Source organism: Heliangelus exortis, chromosome Z (assembly GCF_036169615.1).
Source record: "Heliangelus exortis chromosome Z, bHelExo1.hap1, whole genome shotgun sequence".
NCBI classification, from domain to species: Eukaryota; Metazoa; Chordata; class Aves; order Apodiformes; family Trochilidae; genus Heliangelus; species Heliangelus exortis.
Genome location: NC_092454.1, coordinates 26486515 through 26506726, shown reverse-complemented (window position 1 = coordinate 26506726; position 20212 = coordinate 26486515). Strand labels below are relative to the sequence as shown.

The 20212-nt window shown below is 38.1% G+C and overlaps 1 protein-coding gene across 4 annotated transcripts in view; it reads left to right on the top strand.

Annotated features, from left to right (window-relative positions):
* The window catches only part of CAMK4 (calcium/calmodulin dependent protein kinase IV), a 136393-nt gene that overhangs the window by 79364 nt on the left and 36817 nt on the right, over nt 1-20212 (top strand). For all 4 annotated transcript variants that reach the window (XM_071731653.1, XM_071731650.1, XM_071731652.1 and 1 more), the window contains 3 exons: nt 377-439; nt 1175-1257; nt 14763-14835. In XM_071731653.1, the coding sequence (XP_071587754.1) occupies nt 377-439; nt 1175-1257; nt 14763-14835 (219 nt within the window). The remainder of the gene's footprint in view (nt 1-376; nt 440-1174; nt 1258-14762; nt 14836-20212) is intronic.

The window sequence follows — 20212 nt, the reverse complement described above, 5'->3', positions numbered from 1 at the left end:
GTATATCTGCTGAACAGTGAGTGGAAAGGAAGCTCTGCTGGCATGAACTGAACCAACATAAACAGTGTTAGACAAGGAAAGAACTTGAGCAAAATAAGAAATTTAGATGCCTCTTCTATATACTACTTTTTATGTGACTTACATGCACATTTATGATCATTTTCGTAGATGCAGCTTTTTTTCTGTTATAGTGTCTGTCTCATGTTAAAGGAAAATCACTCCAGATGATACATTTGGCTTGTGTGTCTTACATCAGCTTATTCTCCTAGAAGATCTAGATATGCTGTTTGTACACATTTCCTGTGATGCAGCCTGGAGTTTCTGTGGTGAATGTAGAAATACATTTTTCACTTTTTCCCTCCCCATTTTTAAACAGGTAGACAAGAAAATTGTGCGCACAGAAATTGGAGTTCTTCTTCGCCTTTCACATCCAAACATTGTAAGTTTAGCCTTTTGCTCCACAATTATTTCTTTGGTTTTGGGCTTTTATATTTTTTATTTTTTAGATGTTTATAGATTTCTTAGTTTTTTTTGTTGTTGTTGATTGTTTGTTTTTGTTTGTTTGTTTTTTGTTTGTTTGTTTTTTGTTTGTTTTTTAAAATTACTTCTTTTCCTGAGAGATTACTGTTTTGGTTTAACTATACAGACTTGGAAGAACTTTGAAATCTTCTCATGACTTCATTAGCAGCTTGCTATGGAAGACTCTAGAACTATGCTTAAAATCAATTGTTTGTTAAAATAAATGTTCTCACAAAGCTGAGAGAGAAACTATGCAAAAGAAGTTCTGTAAATGAAAGGGGAATTTGATGTTGTCAGTCCTTGGAGCATGGGCAAGGTCTTACATGTAGTTACTCTGAAAGATTGAGAGACAGCTGTAAACAAGCACTAATGAAAGCAACTTCTTAAACTCCTGTGTTATGCAGAGGTTGCTGAGCTATGAGGAGAATGAAAATATAGATTAAAAAAACCAACAAATTAATGCCATGGACATAAACCTAGCAAGAAAAAAAGAGTGGTAGGAAAGAACATGAAAAATGACAAAGTAAATGATGCATCCTCTGGTACCATCCTCTGCTTTGGTGACCGTGGTCTGTTGTCTGCTGTTGACCCCGTGATACGCTCATCAGGAAGGCAGATAAGCAAAAATCATACATTTTTTTTTATCTTTTACCAGATAAAACTGAAGGAGATTTTTGAGACCCCTACTGAAATCAGTCTTGTTCTAGAATTGGTCACAGGTGGAGAGCTGTTTGACAGGTAAGTTACCTGTATGCATTTTACTAGATACTTTCCCCAAGGATGTTACAGTCCAACTTTCTTCTCTGCACATAATGCCTGTGTTAGTAATCACTGGAATTGTCTCATCAGCATATGGCTTATTCACATGAATAAACATCTGCAGGAATTGTCTTTAAAACATGTTTGCAAATGGGATTATGAGATTTTTTTGAGAAAGATACATGAGTTGAAAATGGAGGAAACTGTCGGTAATTTCTGAAGAGCACATACTCATGAAGGAAGTTAATAATCAGTCGCATAGCATCAGTGTACCAGAGCAATCAAAAGGCAGGAAAAACTGTCCAAATCACATTAGTAGGTCATCATCAAATATGGGAGGTAGCAAGCAGCCTGCCACCAGGATAGTGTTATGTCAGGTAAAAATGTGTTAAACAGAGTTACAGTGTTTCTTTTGATGCAGCCCAGGACCCAGTTGGCTTTCTGAGTTGCAAGCTCCCATTGAAGGCTCATGTTAAGCTTCTGGTCCACTACCACTCCCAAGTCGTTCTCCTTGGGGCTGTCCTCAATCCTTTCTTCACCCAACCATGCATGGTAATGCCATGACCCAGGCGCAGAACCTTGTATTTGGCCATGTTGAACTTCATATAGTTCCTACAAGCCCACTTCTCAAGCCTGTCAAGGTCCCTCTGGATGGCATCCCCTCCCTCCAGTGTGTTAACTTCACCACACACTTTGGTGTCACCAGCAAACTTGCTGAGAGTGCACTCGATTCTACTGTCCATGTCACTGACAAAGATACTAAACAGCACTGGTCACTGGTCCAAGTACCGACCCATGAGGAACACCACTCATCACACATCTCCATTTGGACACTAAGCCATTGATCAGAACTCTTTGGGTGTGACCATCCAGCCGGTTCCTTATCTGATGAGGAATCTGTATCCTATCTGTATGCACTTAGTAGGTTCTGTAATTGGGAAAATATTTATTAATAGGAATTTGCTTTTCTAGAGAAAGAGAATATAGGAATAGCATTTGATACTGGCTTGAGTTAATCGATTAGTTCACTGGCTCCTGTGATTTCCAGCTCATATAAGGAAGGACTGTTTAATCTTCCTTCTAATTAAAGTTTAGTATTTAAGAGAACTGTTATACAAATTACACATCAAAACTAAGTCTGAAAGTATCTTCGACTTGAAAAAAGAAAAGCATTGTGGTTTTTTGTACCTTTTTTTTTTTTTTTTTTTTTTTTTTTTTTTTGCATTGCCATAGCTAAACCTTAAGATGAACAGTATCAACAAAAGCAACTTCTCCCATAAAATCTTTTAGGGAAGAAAGTTGCATATACTCAGTACTGTTCCAGAGCAGTCAGGAGAAACATGCTTCAAGTTAAACAACGAGTAAGCACCCAGCCCTGAGCTAGAGTGGAACCTGCACAAGATGCCTTGCACATAGGCACAAGATACCATATATATGGTCAAGATACCTTTCACATATCCCTTTGTATATGCATATGTTCATATTGAGTGTTTTTCAGGAAGGCTGGGTACTGTACATAAGTCTTCAAAGAGAGAATTGGCAAAGGGAAAACAAAAATTGCAGTGAAATGGTTGGTTTCTGAACAGCAACCATCCATGTGATAGAAGAACTGAATACATGGGACTGAGGATGGGGACTTGCATTATTTTTTGGATATAGAATTTACCACTACAAAATTTCAACATTTTATAATTTTTACTCAACAGTTATTATCAGATTTGAGCTCTCAGATTGATCTTTCCTAATTGATCCTTAATTGGATCCTTAATTTCCACATAGATACTTAATCCAGTAATATGGCTAGGATAAGCTGTCTGGCACTGCCTCACTAGAAGCAAAGATGTTTCATCACTTACTAGAATTGTGGTGCCCTCTTGTGATGCTATGAATAAGCAATAATACTATTGCTACGGAGGTCTGATTTCAGCGTCCACCTTTTCTCTGTCTACCTCAGAAGTAGAAACTGGCCATACAGAAAAGAATCAATGAAACAAGAAATGTAAAATGCTATTTTCAGCTCTTAAGGTAGATATAGGAGTATTACTTCACTTTTCAACTTCATACCAAAAATAATTTACTAGAAATCTGCAGCCAAGATGTTTTGCACTAGTTACCCCAGTTAAGCATTAGCTGTCTCTTTCCTCTCTTTCAGTGGAACCGAAGGGTTAACAATTGCATTGTGCTATGCAGTGGTTGCCTTCTGAGTTTTTGTGAGGGTAAATATAGCTTTCAGCTGGGGAAGAACATCCCATCTCTTGCTTAATCTTTTCAATTCATACTTCTATTTATCATGCATGAAGGAAATGTCTTGACTGACAGAGATGCCTTGTGCAGTTGCTTCTCTGTTACTTGCACAACTTAGGTCTCAGGAGATGGCACAATGACCCTGGAAAGTCTCCTGTAGAGTGTTGTAGTTGTCAGATGTGCAGAACCATGCCTTGAGATCCACCCTATGGTTGTCCTCTCAGCTGTTTTACTGCTCTAGTTTTTTGCCATCCCAGAGGTCCATTCTGCTTTTGATCAGTATTTGAGCAGCAGATAAGTAAGTTGTTTCAGGTGTATATTCCCCTTATCATGAGGATGATTTTCTAAATTCCCAAGATCCAATTAGACCTTATTTAGTATTTCTATCAAATCATCCACATTATCCCTGAAATGAGTTTTCATTGTGACAATTTTTTTCAGTTATGTTACCCAAAAGGAGGTAAATTCAAACAAAAAATATCAGCTACACATCTGAGTTAATACCATTGAAATCTGGTTGGTTTTGGCTGTATATTTAAAAAATAATGTATTCCAGATTTCAGAAATCACGCTGTAGATCATGCCCTGACCCATAGTATTCTACCATCCCAAATTCAACAAATGTAACTCTACAATAAATCGGAGAATTTTGTGTAAGTTAGAATATCTATTGCCAATTTGCATTATTTTTTTATTGTCAACTCAGTAGGTGAGCAGTAAAAAAGAGCTTTTGACATAAGACTAGACTGTCTTGAGAACTGTGATGTAGAGGCATATAAGCACAAGGTATGTTATGCAAGCAGTGCCCATTTTCAAAATTTGATGGCTTTTTTTTTTACTTATTGGGAAGCAAACAGTGTGCCAGAGTGAGCTCTGGGGTGGGATGTTTAAATGGACAAACTGACCAAGACAGAGAGGAAACTGAAGTACATCTAAATTTGTCCAGCTTCAAATGGTAATGTCAGTCCATACATTCTCATTTCAACTTTGGCATCCTGACCAAACTCTTCTGTTTCTTCCTTCATCTCATTATTAAGTTCATTGTCTCAAAATACTGCTTAGACTTCAGTCTCTTGACATTCATTTCTTCTGAAAATATTGATTCAAGCTGGTACTGTCTTCTTTATGGAGCACACGCTTAAAATATATTAATTACTTAGTCTAAAGAACTTGCCTTCTAAGAGATGCAGGAATGATTATCACTTATGCACAAAACTTCCTGAAGCATTCCCAAGCTTCAGGCACACCTTCTTTTTTCTGCTTATGGAAATTAGAATTATTAAGGGCCATAAAAAGAGTCAAGAAATTAATCAGTAACTGAGATAGAGCTCTTTGATAAACCAGAGGCAGATCTTTTATATGTTTCTGAGCTTTAGTCTCATTACATGGTGACAGTCTGCCTTCTGAACAGGAGTCAGAGCAGTCCTTTTCACTCTCTATTTTGCATGAGCAATTTACAGTCTCATCTCTCAGGATTGAAAAAAAAAACCAACAAAAAAAAGAAACATCTGACTTGACTACACTATGCCCTGTTCCCTGGAATCACAATGAGACACAAAAATTAGTTCTAGTAAAAGTGGCCGTCGATGTCATAATAGCTCATTCAGTGTCTTGATTTCAGCTGTCATAATGATAAAACCCAGTAATTCAGGAATAAAGAATTGCGTGGTAATGCTCGTTTGTAATCTCTCCAATGTCACTTTGTACTTTTTTTCCTGTATGAAGTTGTAATAATGCCTTAATACTTTTTTGTGATAAGTACCTCATGTTCTCTCACTGGAAAGAACTACTCCAAGAAAGTCAGTATCGCCTGACACCAATATTCTCTTCAAGATGAAAGATACAAATGTGTTTTTTGTAAATCAGGATTAGAATATCACTTATGTTGTGCTCAGTGTATGCACTCAGAAACATTAAAAACCATGTGAAAAAACACTTGCAGTTTTATAAATGACTAAACAATTCAAATAAAAATGATGGTGCAATTATAATCCTGACTGGCTTCCTGCCACCCTCTGAATGTGAACTGATGTGACATCTAAGATGGCCTGGTTCTTAATTCCACTGTAGAAGGCTTTTCATTTATTTTCATTTAAAATGTGCTTTTGCCTTTTGTTGTTATCGCTAGAGATAACTTTGCAGGGATTGCTAGGATGTGTGTGTCCCAGTTGGGAATTCCCACTCTGGGAAATAGAAAAGCCTTTTGAAGGGAGGACATACCAGTGCCTATGGAGCTCTTAAGTGTGTTAGGTATTGGTAATGCTGAGACTTCTTGTGATTAGAGCAACTCTGCTATACATGTTCTCTTATTTCTGCCACAGCTTTACCACCATAATACAGACATAAGAGGTGTGGGTGCCAGACAAAAAAGGAGAGAGATAGCTGTCAAGATACAGGAAGCTGATTGAGCACTAGCTGATTTACTCAACTATTAACAGGTTTATCTTTCATGTTTGTTTTTTTTTTAAATGCAGAGAGGTTTTAACAGCTCCATGCAAGTGGCAAGTTGAGGTATATCTACCTACAGCCTATGTAGGTGTAGCCTACATAATATTTATACAGGAAGTCTCTGACCAACTCAAGATCAAACGAGTCTTGTGTTACCTGATTCAGCACCTCTCATGAACTTAGAAGATCACTTTGGCTGTGGGTGCTTTTTACATTTTATTTCTCATTGCTTTTCCTATGTACATTACAAGCATATAAAGAGAAGGCAAAATATTTTAGAAAGAATTACAGTTATCCTAAATATTCAGAGCAACAAAATTCTTGTCCTAAATGATAATTAAGTTGATTTTTTAAATGAAAGATTGAAAAGTAAAGCCTTTTCAGATAATACATATCTCAGTTCAGTGTTGAACTTTAGCTCCTGGAATATCAGTTGGTCACATATCCATGCACCACAGGTGCCAAGGCCACCAAAAGAGGACTGGAACAGATGAACTTGAAATAATCTTGGGATGAATAATCGTATTGTGGATACTCTTGCTAACTGTTACAGAAGCATATAAGCACAGTGTATGTTATGCAAGCAGTGGCCAGTTTCAGACTTTGATTCTGATTTCAGAATCAAAATTTAATTTCAGAATTTGATTAATTTGTTTCACCTATTGGGAAGCAAGTATCATGCAAGAGAAAACTCTGGGGCGCTATGTTTAAAATATCATGGCAGCTACAGATGTGCTGGTCTGGCATGGAGGGCTGGAGCAGCCACGTTTTTTACCTGAGCTCAGGCAGTGTCTTTCAAAAATCCTTGGAGGCCCAGGATTTTTTGTTAGGAAATATTAGGGAAATCTTTATTTTTGCAGACTTGGCCGGACTCTGTTCTCCTTATCCTCAGAAGATAGAGAGAAGATAAGTGAAGGAATGTGAGAGACCATATATTTACATTTACTGCAGTTTTTGTCTCTGGTCATGCTTTCTGTGTCTCCATTACTGTCCATTGAACTCCCCTCACATTCTCATGTTTTTCTTATAATGTGGGCCAGAAGAAGAAATGTGGGCTAGAAAAAGAAATTTGATGGAAAACTCAGTGGTTCTTGGCAGGATTTCTTCACCACTGCCTTAAGTGTGGCTCCCTCTTTCTTCTGATTTTCAGTCTCACTTCACCTTGTAGAAATATTTTAATTTCACTTTAATGAATTATGTGAATTTACATAAGAATTAAGTGAGTATGTTCATAAAAAGTTCATTAAAAATCTCCATGGCAACCAAAGAATTTTAGATAAATCAGCGTTTATTTATAGAACCAAATATTTTTTTTAATTATCACATACTGGTATTGGAGCAGATCTTATGCTGGCCATTTTTCTACCTGATACTTTACACGATGTAGCAGGATGCAGCCCATGAGTAAGGATTAAAGCCAGTTAGAGGCAGAATGAAAATAAGCATAAAAACCATGTTAAAGAATGACGTAAAAAACAAATAAAGACATGAACAAAGAAAGAGGAACAATGTTTGGAACAGATAAACTGCTATAACATTTTTCTATTTTGGATGACTTAATAGATTTAGCAGGGCTTTTGCAAGCTGCATGGTATGAACCAACTCCAAAGTGCAGAAAACCAGCATTTATAGTACCAGAATTACATCATGGCTCATTTATAGTAGCAGAATTACATCATGGCTAGATACCACAAATTTTAGAGTAACTTTTTAGATTGATCAGCATAAAACTAAGCGTCCTTACCAATCTGAAATAAGTGAAGTAAGAGCCAGGCTTTACCTGTTGTCACGGCTTAGCAGTTTGGGCAGACCACAACCCTAAGGACAGAATTCCTCTCTATTCCCCCCTCCCACAAAGGGAAGATTAAAGGGGAATAAAGGCTGGAGACTTTAAGTTGGAAACTGAAAACAATTGGATACAGGTTTTACTAACACAAGGGAAAGGTAATAACACAAAGGACAAAGTAACAAAGAAGACAAACTTTCACAAATATATATTTGTATACAACCCAATAGGTAGCATGTGGTGAGCTGGTGGTAAAGAACAGCAGCACGGCCAGTAGGAAGCAGGAAGAAAAAAGGGAGGAGCTGCTGATTTCCCAATCTGCTATAGAGTATGGGCAGGAAATGGGAAGGGAATAAATCCCTCCCTTTGCATTCGTCCCCTCTCAGAGTCCGAAAGCCTTCCCTCCTTCTTTAGTTCCTCATGTTCAGACAATTACAACTGCTCTGATTTCAGGCTAGGCTGGAGGATGGGTGGAATGGCCCACATGGGAGGGAAGCAGGGCAGTAAAGCTAAGACTATGAGAACTAAGTACAAGTGGGTGAGGAAAAAGTAAGTTTCTTAAAGTGGGTAAGATAGAGTCACAAGAACAGCTTCTGTTTAAAATTGCAGGAACAGTTGTTGTGCTGGATTGCCATACTGCAGAAAAACAGAAGAAAGACTCTGGTATCAGGGTCAGGGAGCTGGCAAAGGAGCTGTTTCTTGTACTGTTTCTATGTTGCTTCTTCTACACCCTTGCATTCTTGAGTAGAAGTTTCAGGAGCTGTTAGAATGCAGGGCTTGCAGTGTGTCTGCAGACTGTGCATGCCAAGAAAGGATGGTAGAAGCTTTCCTCAGTCTAAGCCAAGAGGTTTCACTGCAAAGGCAAGAGACAGTGCTGATCATGAATTCATATTATCAGTGGTCTTGCATGAGGAGGTATGTGTCATTGGTGACTATCCCAGTCTAGCATCCTCTTACATTGGATCAGTCCTCTGCTTGTTCAAAAGAGATTGCTAGGGCTTTTTATTCCTTTTTATCTCTAGAGTTCTGCAAGCAAGTTTTGGTGGATTTGGATAGATCTGGCCTTCTGTTTGTTATTCATTGAAAAATCAAACCATAAGCCTAGACCTTCCCTTCTTTTATTTTATTTTTATTATTTTGTTATTATATTTTTAATGAATCATAAAATATGCCAAGTTGGAAGGGATCCATCAGGATCATCAAGGCCAACTCCTTTTCCTATGTAGGGCACCCCAAGAATCACACCATGTGCCTGAAAGAATCATCCAAACACTTCTTGAACTCAGGCAGGCTTGGTGCTGTGACCACTTCCCTGGGCAGCCTGTTCCACTACTCAGCCATCCTTTGGGTGAAAAATCTTCTCCTGATACCTCCCCTGATTCAACTTCTTACCATTTCCCTGAGTCCTGTCTGTGGTCACAAGAGTGGAGAAATCAGTATCAGTCCCTTCTCTTCCCCTCATGAGGAAGCTATGGGGTCACCCCTCAGCCTCCTTTTCTCCAAACTCAACAATCTAAGTGACCTCAGCTGCTCCCCATAAGTCATTCCTTCCAGACCTTTCACCATCCTTGTTGCTCTCCTTTGGACGGTCTGAAATAGCTTGATGTCTTTTCTATACTGCAGTGCCCAGAACTGCACACAGTACTCAAGGTGAGGCTGTATCAGTGCAGATTGGAGTGGGACAATCACCTCCCTTGACCCCCAGGACATGGTTGGCCCTCCTGGCTGCCAGGGCACACTGCTGGCTCATATTCAGTTTGTTATTAACCAGCATTTCTGTGATGAAATGTTCACTGGTTTGTTTTTGCAGGAGACTCATTGTTTCTACTTGCTGCCTAATATGCTTGTCATTGATCCCCAGATATATGAATTCCAGTCAACTGTTAAATTGCATATCAATATAATTTTAGTACTGCCCTGAAAATTGATTCTAAAACAACACGTTGGGATTCCCCATCTCTTTCTCATTGATTTTCAGATCAAATGTGTTTATCAGGACTGTGGTCTTCCTTTTATTTTTTTCCTACCAGTAATAAAGTTTCTACACAGCAAGTGTGGGCACTACCTAGCTGCCCTACTGTGGTATCCTGCTGATTTCAATGGATTCATACAGGTGTGATGAATAAAAGCATAGCACAAGTCCTAAGAAGCATATCCCAAAAGGGATAAAACCCTGTGTGAGGTCTTCCCAGATTATGCTGTAAGCTACAGAATTCTGGTGAACAGTGACCAGTGAATAGTGAACTAGGTTGTGGTGATCCTAAAGGTCTTTCCCTGCAAAAATGGTTGTACAGTTCTAAGAATTTATGCATTTGCTGATGCAGATTATGTTGAAGATGTGCATAATGGAAACATCGTACTCAATGTAGCAAGTTTAAGCAAGCCTACAGCCTTGCATCTGGGGAAAAACAACCCCAGATACCAGTATAGGTTGGGGACTGAGCTGTTGGAGAGCAGCACAGAGCAAAGGGACCTGGGGGTGCTGGTGGATGGAAGGATGACCATGAGCCAACAATGTGTCCTTGTGGCCAAGAAGGCCAATGGCATCCTGGGGTGCATTAGAAGGGGGGTGGCTAGTAAGTCATGAGAGGTTCTCCTCTCCCTCTACTCTGCCCTGGTGAGGCCACATGTGGAATAATGTGTCTAGTTCTGGGCCTCTGAGTTCAAGAAGGAACAGGAACTGCTTGAGAGAGCCCAGCACAGAGAGACCAAGATGTTGAAGGGAGTGGAACATCTCCCTTATGAGGAAAGGCTGAGGGAGCTGGGGCTCTTCAGCTTGAAGAAGAGGAGAATGAGGGGTGACCTCCTTAATATTTTGTTTATAAATATGTAAGGGGTGAGTGCCAGGAGGACAGAGTCAAGCTTTTCTCAGGGGTGACTAACAACAGGACAAGGGGCAATGGTTATAAACTGGAGCATAGGCAGTTCTGTGGTAAATGTAAGGAAGAATTTTTTTTCACTGTGAGAGCGACAGAGCACTGGCACAGGCTGCCCAGGGAGGCTGGAGAAATGTCTTCCCTGGAGACATTCAAAGCCCACCTGGACACGTTCCTGTGTGATCTGCTGTAGGTGATCCTGCTTTGTCAGGGGGATTGGACTCGATGATCTTTTGAGGTCCCTTCCAACCCCTAAATTTCTATGATTCTATGATTAAGCATTGCCTAAAGGATTTTTATTGCCAGGAAACTTGCAGTACTCACAGGAAACAGGAGTGCTAGAAAGGCTAGAGGGAAGTTGGCAAGCATTACTGTGATTTATGAAACACATGTTTGATAATTCTGTGGAAGCTTCTAAATTTCAGCTACCTGTTGTGTTTAAGAGCATGTGTCACAAGAAGTTACACCATGATACCATGTCCACAGTCTCTCTGGGCTGTATGGGACTAAGGGTGGTTTTGTTCAGTGCTTAGGTTTTTATAGGTGCATTGCCTGAGAGGACAAGGCTTTTTGACCTCTCAGCTTAAGTGGCAGCTGAGAAAGCTTTATCATCACTTGGTGGGGGCCCTGGGAGGGGGAGCAGTGGGATGGGCTCTGCCAGATGGTGACCCAGCATGCACACAGACTGTCTTCTGGCCTACCCATCTCTTTCATTTGTATATGGAACTACTTAATTAGTACCTGTTTGTCTTATAAAGAACAGTTTAATCTTTCTTCATTCAATCGTTTCTTCTCTTTTCTTAAAGATCATTCTGTAACCTGGGTATAAATAATAGGCTATGATGCTCTAATAACAATTAAAATAATTTCTGCAGGTTTCTTTCTCATTATAGAATAAAGGCAATGAGTCATTGTTCATCTGCAGGCTGAAATTTTAAAATTTTAAAGAAGCTTCATTGGTCTCAGGTAGGAGTGTTGTTATAATAATGCAAACCAACACGCCTACTATTTGTCTCATGTAAACTATCACAGGGAGGATGTAAAAAATATCTATGAAAATTATCTCTCAGCATTATTACAGGACCTAAAGTGCAGGATAATCTTTTCTTGGACCTAAAGGACCTAAACTGCAGGATAATCATTATTTGTCTAATAATGGTGCTCTTCCTTACTGCCTAATAGCTGGGGTTTTATTTTAAAGCAGAGTGCCCTTAGAAATTATTTTTCATCTTTAGAATTATCTTTTCATCTATTTTTCACCATTTAGTATTCTGGCTATTGATGTATTCATTTAGTGCTTAATAAATAAAGTATTCATTTATTAGTGTTACAGATGGTTAGGTCTTCTTCTTGCTAGATTATCATTAATAAAGAATTAGGTTTGTGCTCTCAATAAGTCTGGGTTCTAGACTTCTGAAAAACTAGAAAGTTAATTGCATGTGACATAAGTTGTAATTGGCTTACCCGTGCATGTCATTCACATGTAACATCAACAGATGAGTCACGTGCATTGCACAATAATTCTAACACTTGCTTTTTATTGCTCTCCTGAAATATGGACACACCCTTTATTATTTACTGTAAATTGTGAATTCACAGTGGCTTAACCATCAGTGTCTGTGTGCTACTTCTGTTATGTTTTTAATGTAAATAATGAGAGCTGTGTCCTATCCTTACCAACATATGGTTGTCTAAGTCAGGTGGGGCTGGTCTTCTATATTCTGTGGTCAAGAGGGCAGCCTGAGTATCTCTTTGATCTCTTGTTTCCAGTGGTCAGGTAATTGATGGTTTTCATTCCTGCATCAGTCAGGAATTGACAGGATGCTAGGAACCTCATCTTTTTTTTTTTTGATTTTGGTGAGTGAAGAAATATACAAAGAAGGTGGCTTCTCTCTAGAGATGTCTTTTCCTTTAGCACCCAGGTTTACTTGTTTGAAAAAGAATAGAACACGTATTGGGTTACCGTACTGTAAAAATAGAAATCTGTTGGATGAATGTGTAAATTGAATCGTAACTGTTGTCAGCTATTTCTCTGATCTTAGTCATGTATATTAGAAAGACAGAGAATTTTAAATCCTGCTGCAACCTTAAAACCTTCTGCCTCATGCAGTTCTGAGATCAGGTGCACAAGGCCATCCTGCAGCTGTTGAACCCAAGGCAGAGGCAGGCAGCCCATTCCCAGCACACTCCTGGCAGCTCAGCCTTCTTGCAGCACTTCCCCAGCATCAGCCCTGCCATGCCTGTCTCTCCTGTGGTGCATGGTGGAATATGAAATACAGCAGAGGAAACAGAGTTTGGAAGCAGACAAACTGGCACAGCAGACTTTTTTGTTTTACTACCTTGTAAACTACTTGTACTACTACTACATATCTGAAATTCTACTTTTTTTTTTTTTAATATTTGTTTTTACTACCTTGTAAACTACTTGTACTACTACTACATATCTGAAATTCTATTGTGATATCCCATGTTGTAATAAAGACTGTAAGCTTAACAGAATGATTATATGAATGTCTTCAACACAGGGAATCCTGTAAATCAGGGGCAGTATTTTAACATGCTTCTTTTGCCATGGTCTGAGGAGCAAGTTAGCAACCAAGATACCAACAGAGAAGGGGCAAGGTGGGGCAGGGCAAAGTCTGTGTTCCCAAAATCACTTGGATGCTGCAGACAGGAACCTACTGACTAACACTAAATAATTTATTTGAAGTAAAAAGGAGAAGGAAGGCAAGCCAGCATGTTTGAGGGAACCTGCCAGAGGAAATACCTAAAGATGAATCTTTCTAGCATAACGTAGCATTATGTTGTTAAATTCATGATTTTTCATAACCTATTTCCAAAATGTAAGGCTGAAAGCCTAATATAATGTCTCATTGAGTAAACTTTGCTTTGCTTTACTCTTGTGGTGTTAAGTTCAAGTAAAGCTCTCCCTGATGGTTTGAACGTATGATGAAAGAAGGGGAAAGGCTGTAGATACAAAAATGCAAAGGAGGTGAAGCAGTGCAGATGGGATGGTAGCTGAATGGCCGCCAGAAAAAACAACCTTCAAGAAATAAGGCTAAATAAGCAGGCAGCCAAGAAATCTTGGTGAAATAGAAGAACTCCTTGAGAGGTGTTTCTTGCTGTTACCAATGCCCCATGAATAGACTTAGTTGTCTATGAACACAGTCAGTGTTAAGGTGATTGCAGCTGGTTAGGAATATCCCTGTATATGTGATTTTCCACAGTGCTATGGGTAATACGTCTATACAAAATAAACATAGCATACTGGTTATTTTCTTTATAAATGTTTTTAATCATGGTAAGGTTCCAGCAAGATAACATTATTAAAGAAGTTGAGGATGTTTTTGATTTTACAAGGCTGAACTGTTGTAAAAGCAAAGAGAGAAAGAAAGCCAGATTAGCAGAATCTCAGAGCTCATAAAAATTGGTCAGCACATTTACAAAATCAAGCTCTTACAATTCATCTATACAAAATAAACATATAATGCTGGCTATTTGCTTTAATAAATAACAGTAAAAAAGAACCTTTAGTTTTAGTGAAGGCATATTTCTTCGATTACATACAGCCAGTTTTTTAGTAATGGGGAAAAAAAAGACAATCTTTTTGCCTGTTATATACGTGGGATAGCTTGAATCCAGTAGATTTTTACACTAACTCTTTCTCTTGAATAAATTAGACCTATGTGTGCATAGCTAATAAACAAATAAGGGGGGAATAAATTAATACCTAATAACTAAAAAATAAATAAGGGGGGAATCTTAAATGAGAAACTTTAAAGAAAGAGTGTTAAGTTAAATGTAAAAGTGGAAAAGCAGTTCCTTAGGGATACTTAATTTTATCTGAGTAGTTCAGATTCTCTAGATTAAAAAAAAATGTCAAAACTTGTCAACTGAATGTGGACATATCATAAGCTTCTTACCTAGCTGATATCTTCAGTTTTTCTTGAACTCAGAATCAAAGGTAAATTGCAAAAGGGCTGTTTCTGTTCTTTAGGGTACCCTCTGGTCTCCTGGTCATGTTTAAATCTGATAATTTTCTATCTCATTTTTGAAAAGAGGCTTTTGCCTGCACAATTTTTTAATGTAATGCATAATCCAACAACAATTGTTGTTGCTTTTTTCTGCAGGATTGTGGAAAAGGGTTACTACAGTGAACGAGATGCTGCTGATGCTGTAAAGCAAATCCTGGAGGCGGTTGCTGTGAGTATCATCTAGCATCATATGCTCATCACCAAATCTTTCACCTATAATCACTCAATACTTACATGTGAAAGAAGCAGAATTCACTGGAGACAGTTCACACAAGTTCCCCTATATATATATATATATGTATATTCCCTCCTATAATTAGTTTTGCATTGATCTTTTTCTCAAGGGAGTGGCACTTCGAGGGGCATGAAGCAACTTCGGATGACAGTCAACATCAGATTTAATGCTATAAATTATCTCTTACAGTGGAGTATGTGCTCTATCCAATCTCAAAAACCTGTAGAGTTCAGCACACATAATTTTAGACCAAAGGTAATTTGAAATCACAGGCATTTGTGTAGTGTCTCATTTATTTTTTTCATAGAGAACGTCACAGTAATTTATTTGAGATCTTGAACAAAGAGGAATGCATCATTTTTCCTCTCAACTTAAAAATGTAATGAATTGGCCAGCCACATTAGTTAAAAAAAAGAGATACAAGAATCTGAGTCAGAGACTCCTGCTGAATATTCCCATGAAAATAGTTAGGTTTCCCTTGCAGTTGTTGCCTGAAGGTCACCCATCACAATTTTTACCACTATGCAAGAACATTTATACAAACAAAGCACATTGCAAGGAACTTTGGACTACTGGAAAAGCATGGATTACAATATATATAACCAAAAATCAATTTTCACTACTCTTCAAATTGCATTTATGTACAAAGAATGTCAGTAATACTGAGAGAGATCAGAATAAATCTTGGAGCCACTATTTTGTGTCCTTCCAAATATACCATCTTTCTCTATTTTGTTTGATTGTGTGCAACATTTCACATTCTGTTCCTTAGAGAAAGGTATAAAGATTTTTGAGAAATGAAGATGAAGGCTTCTAGTGTCCATATACAGTATTTCTGTACAGTATCCACAGTTCTCAGGCAGTCACTTGAAGCTCTTCCATTTAATTTCACACCAGATGTTCACTAAATCAGCAATCACAAGCTGGGAAAGTACTTAAGAAATTAATTTGTCAACATCTAGTCTATGTGCTAGCACTGATCACTTCCAGTTCAGAAGAGAGGTGACATGATGAACAGGAAAAAAAATGGTCCATCTGGGACACTTGGAGCACTTCAGACAAATAATAATTAAGAGGACGTTTTACTTTGTCAAAGTAAGATGTTAGCAAGGCCTAAGTAGAGATAAGTTAGTAAAAATTTTGCCTTCTGCTGTGCTTGGCAGTCAGATTTCAGAGCCAGCAGGAGATTTTTCGGATTTTATCCAGTGGCACTCTGGTTATATGCAGCAGATGTTTAGGGCAAAGCAGCCAGGTAGACTGTGAAGATCTTGGAGCAGAAATGAGTGCTCAGAGGTATGCAAATAGTGCAGATGGGATGTAACTGACGTTGGGTGTATTTCTAGGCTGTCAGACTTTTCAAAAAGAAAATGAGCTGTGGATCACATGGGAAAAAGAGAGGTCAACCTGAAGGGCTCTTCTGAAGGATAGCAGTGGTGAGGCAGGATCTTCACAGATCATCCACAGAGATGCAGTGTTGAATGAGCTGTCTGTAGGAAAAGATTGGTGATGATGATTGATCTCTGTGGAAGTTACTTAGAGGTGAGGAAAAGTTCATGCGGTTACAGGAATAACGCAGTTATTCAGAAGGAAAGTCTCATGGGCGTATTTACCTGGGATGGGAAAGAAATACTTCATTGTGAACAACTTGTATAAGTCATGGTTTGTAAGCCTGCTCACATTAAATAAGATGTGACAACTGTTTTTTATGGCGATAACCAACCACCCTACAAGATCATGCTGTCCACTTCATGCTATTTGCTGAATGATCTGAGGCCGAGTCACTCCCATCCAAAGTAACCTAAATTATGTATTCAAGTTTAATGCACACCATAAAGCATTTGTATCAACTTCTTAAAACTGGGTCAGATACCATTTTATGACAATTATTTTCTTCCAGTCAAAATGCCCCAGTTGAAATGGCTATAATTTGTTTATCATTCTTTTGCAAAAATTATGATTAAGTTTTGCTGAAAGATGTTTCAGATGGTGTTTCAGCTTTTTTTCTAAATCCAGGAACCAGATGAAGTTCTTCAGCTTCTAATTAGTGTAATAGCTTGGTTAAAATAAGTGGAACAGTGAAGTACAAACGCTAAAAAGCTGACCCTTTTGTAAGCATGCAATAATTTGGATTTCTGTAGCTCCTTGTACTAGATCATTACCTAGGATGAACTGTATTGACTTTTGCTCTTAGAGCTGGCCCTGGAAACGTAAGCCAAAGCTTTGAAAGTGCAGTTTTGCTCTTGGTTTCATCGCAGCCTGTGCTGCAATGAATACTGTGGCAGACTGTGGCTGTAAACTTGGCAGAATGGCATCTATGAGCAGAATGGGACTTAGAAATTGGAAAATACTGCTGCAGGAGAGTAGTATGTCTAGTCTGTACTTACAGCAGGTCATTAACATGAAGAGGTATTATGTCTTCATTTAGTAAAGGTTATTTAAGATTTCTAAAGGTTTTAATAAAAATTGTAAAGTAATTAGTCCAAATGGACTAATACTCTTAAAAAAATAATCCCATAGAACTTCTAGGTATATCTGTTTCTTGAAATATCTGAGTACCTGTAAACCTAGCTCTAGCTGTCTGACCAAGAATTCAGTAAGCAGAGTCAGAGAAAATTAATCTTAATCATCTAGGTCATAAACCAAAATAAATATAGCAGATATCACTCTTCCCAAAAAGAGAGAAAATAAAAATACCAGTATTAAAGGTCACCACATCCATGGTGACTTTCTCCTTCTCATGATTTTTCTTTCTGCTGGTTACATGTGATCCCATGTTCCCAGTCCATGACTGTATTTGCCCTTAGTGGGAAAATATTACCTTTTTTTCTCTCTTCCACACACACCCTTGCCTTTTTCATTATTATTCCACTGTTTTTCAATCTGGGAGGCATCTTCATTTATAAGATAAAAGGCTTGTACAAAACTAAGGCAAAACAATGTTCATCTTTCCAGCTCTTTTGCTGTATGGTCATAAGATGTAGAGAGGTTTTGTTGCTACCGATTGTCTCAGGAGAGGCTGAATTTCATTCCTGAGAGAGGATGTATTTGAGGAAAATGTCTTGGCACATCATTGTTCTTTGTCTCCTTCTTAAAGCTGCAGTGTGGTTTTCTTGCATGCTTATTCTGGTAGCAGTTTTTTTGTTTTGTGTAATTAATTAATTAATTAATTTCTGTACAACTGTGTCTTGAGGCCAGAAATTTCACTGCCTGACTTGCAGAATGCATTACTGATGTATGGAATTAAAATAATTCTTGAAGTATTGTTAAGAAAAAGATAGTTACACATGTCTTCTGTAAGACACATCTACTTTTTAGCTGGTCAAAATTGGGAAAATTGCACTGATTTTTTTTTTTTTTTAAATAATGTACTTTCAAAATCTTGTCACTAAAACACATTTTCCTTCTTGCTTACTCTTCACTGGTGTCAAAGTGATAGGTTTCATTAGATTTAAATTTGAAATTATTTTTTTTAAAGTTTACTTTTTATAATGGGGTAGTTATTAGGATACCTTCCATATGTAATTTTTAACTCATCCAGCAATCATGTACATTGACTTTCCATCATATTTTATAATAGGTTGCTTTCTTATGACTGACCATTATATTGCCTACATAGGAACATTTTCCTGAAGTTATGTATGGGGCCCTGTCTGTTTTAATTTGTGCTTTTCATTTCAGTTTTTTACCACTTCTTCATTGTATGCCTGCACTTCTATTCAGTTCTTTGTCAGCTTAAATGGACAGCAAGGAAGCATGCTGAATTCTCAGCTGTGATTTGAAAGACTGAGGACACTTAGACACTTGAAGGACTGGGAGGGTAAATCTATGTTAAAGGTTTCTATTCATTTCAGTTAAATTTGATTTGTCTAATAATGACAGCAGGAAAGAACCTACCACAAATGTGCAGCTAGCAAGTGTATTTTACAGAACCTGAAGCACTGTTGTGTCTAACAACTAGACCTTAGCCCAAACAAGGTAATTAGATGTCTAAAGAGTAGCTGAGACCCAAGAGAATTTATTAAATATTTTGGGGTTTTGGCATTCCAAGAAAACTGGACATTAAATAAGGAAAAGCTTTTGGGTTATGTATAAAATCATTGAATTAATGCTTCCTAGAGGGAGAGGAGGCCAAAGGATGTTATTTTTAGCCAACACCTATGAGGTGAAGTTAACTAGGGTGTAAACATCACAGATTTCTGGAATCTTGAACAAGGCAAATGTGTTCTATTGTCAGTAAATAATTAGCCAGACCTAAGAAAGGTGTTAGCAAACTAAGTGTGTTGAGCCAAAAAGAAAATGTAGAAAATTAAGTTTAATTCCACAAAAGAGAATGGCAGGGGTGTCTAAGTATTACAACACCTCATAAAAACCTGTATAAAGTAGTAACAAAATCTAGGAATACTGTATGTAAGAATGGGAATCTTATGCATGTTATAGATAGTGAAAAATACTGACTTCCTCTCTTTAGAGGATTTTGCCAGCTAGCTTGCTGCTGGTTCAGGAGTTGTGACTGGAAGACTCCTACTAACATGACTTTACTCAGCACCACTCTTTGATCTCCAATGTCCTTCTGTCACAAAACATTATTCAGTGTGCTGCCTGCCAGTCTGGCTAATCTTTTACTAACTGTGATCCATGAAGGAAGTCCAGAAGAGCTGGTACAAAACTGTATGTTTCTGGGGTTCTTCATAGTAGCTGCTAGTGTTAGCTGCTGGTATTTCATATAACCCTCCTGTTTTCAAGAAGAGGACATTTCTCACAGGGCTACTGTACTGCATCCAATGTCTAATGCAGCAAAAAGTCAGAGTCATGTTTTTCTAAGTCATTATCGTATTAAGCTATGCTTTCATTCAAGTAAGTTGTTTGAGCCAGTGCCTGCAGTTGGTTTTTATTCCAGGAAGCTGACATCTATGGACAAATTGTTGTCTAAGAACTAATTAAGGAGTCAAGGCAGATGGGCAATTTGGCCATACTTTTGTTAATAGGATGGGTTTTTGAATTTATTTTGTGAAGAGAGTGCTGACCCAGTCCAAAGGCTGGATCTGTCTGATTAAATTATCTCTGAGGCAGTGCATGGCAATGGCCTGGTCTTCCCCTTTAGAGGGGGAATGGCCTGGCACAGGAAACAAGCTCTGTGCCAACAATGAACATGAGTCTGAGTCTTGGCTTCAGGCAGCCACCCATTTCTCTCAAATATGTTACTGGGCAAACTGTTAGCAAATAATAAAGCACAGTTTAAGGTAAAAGAATGCTTTTATTCTTGACTTTTGCCTGCTAATACTCCCTTTTCATTACATTTTTAATCGTATAC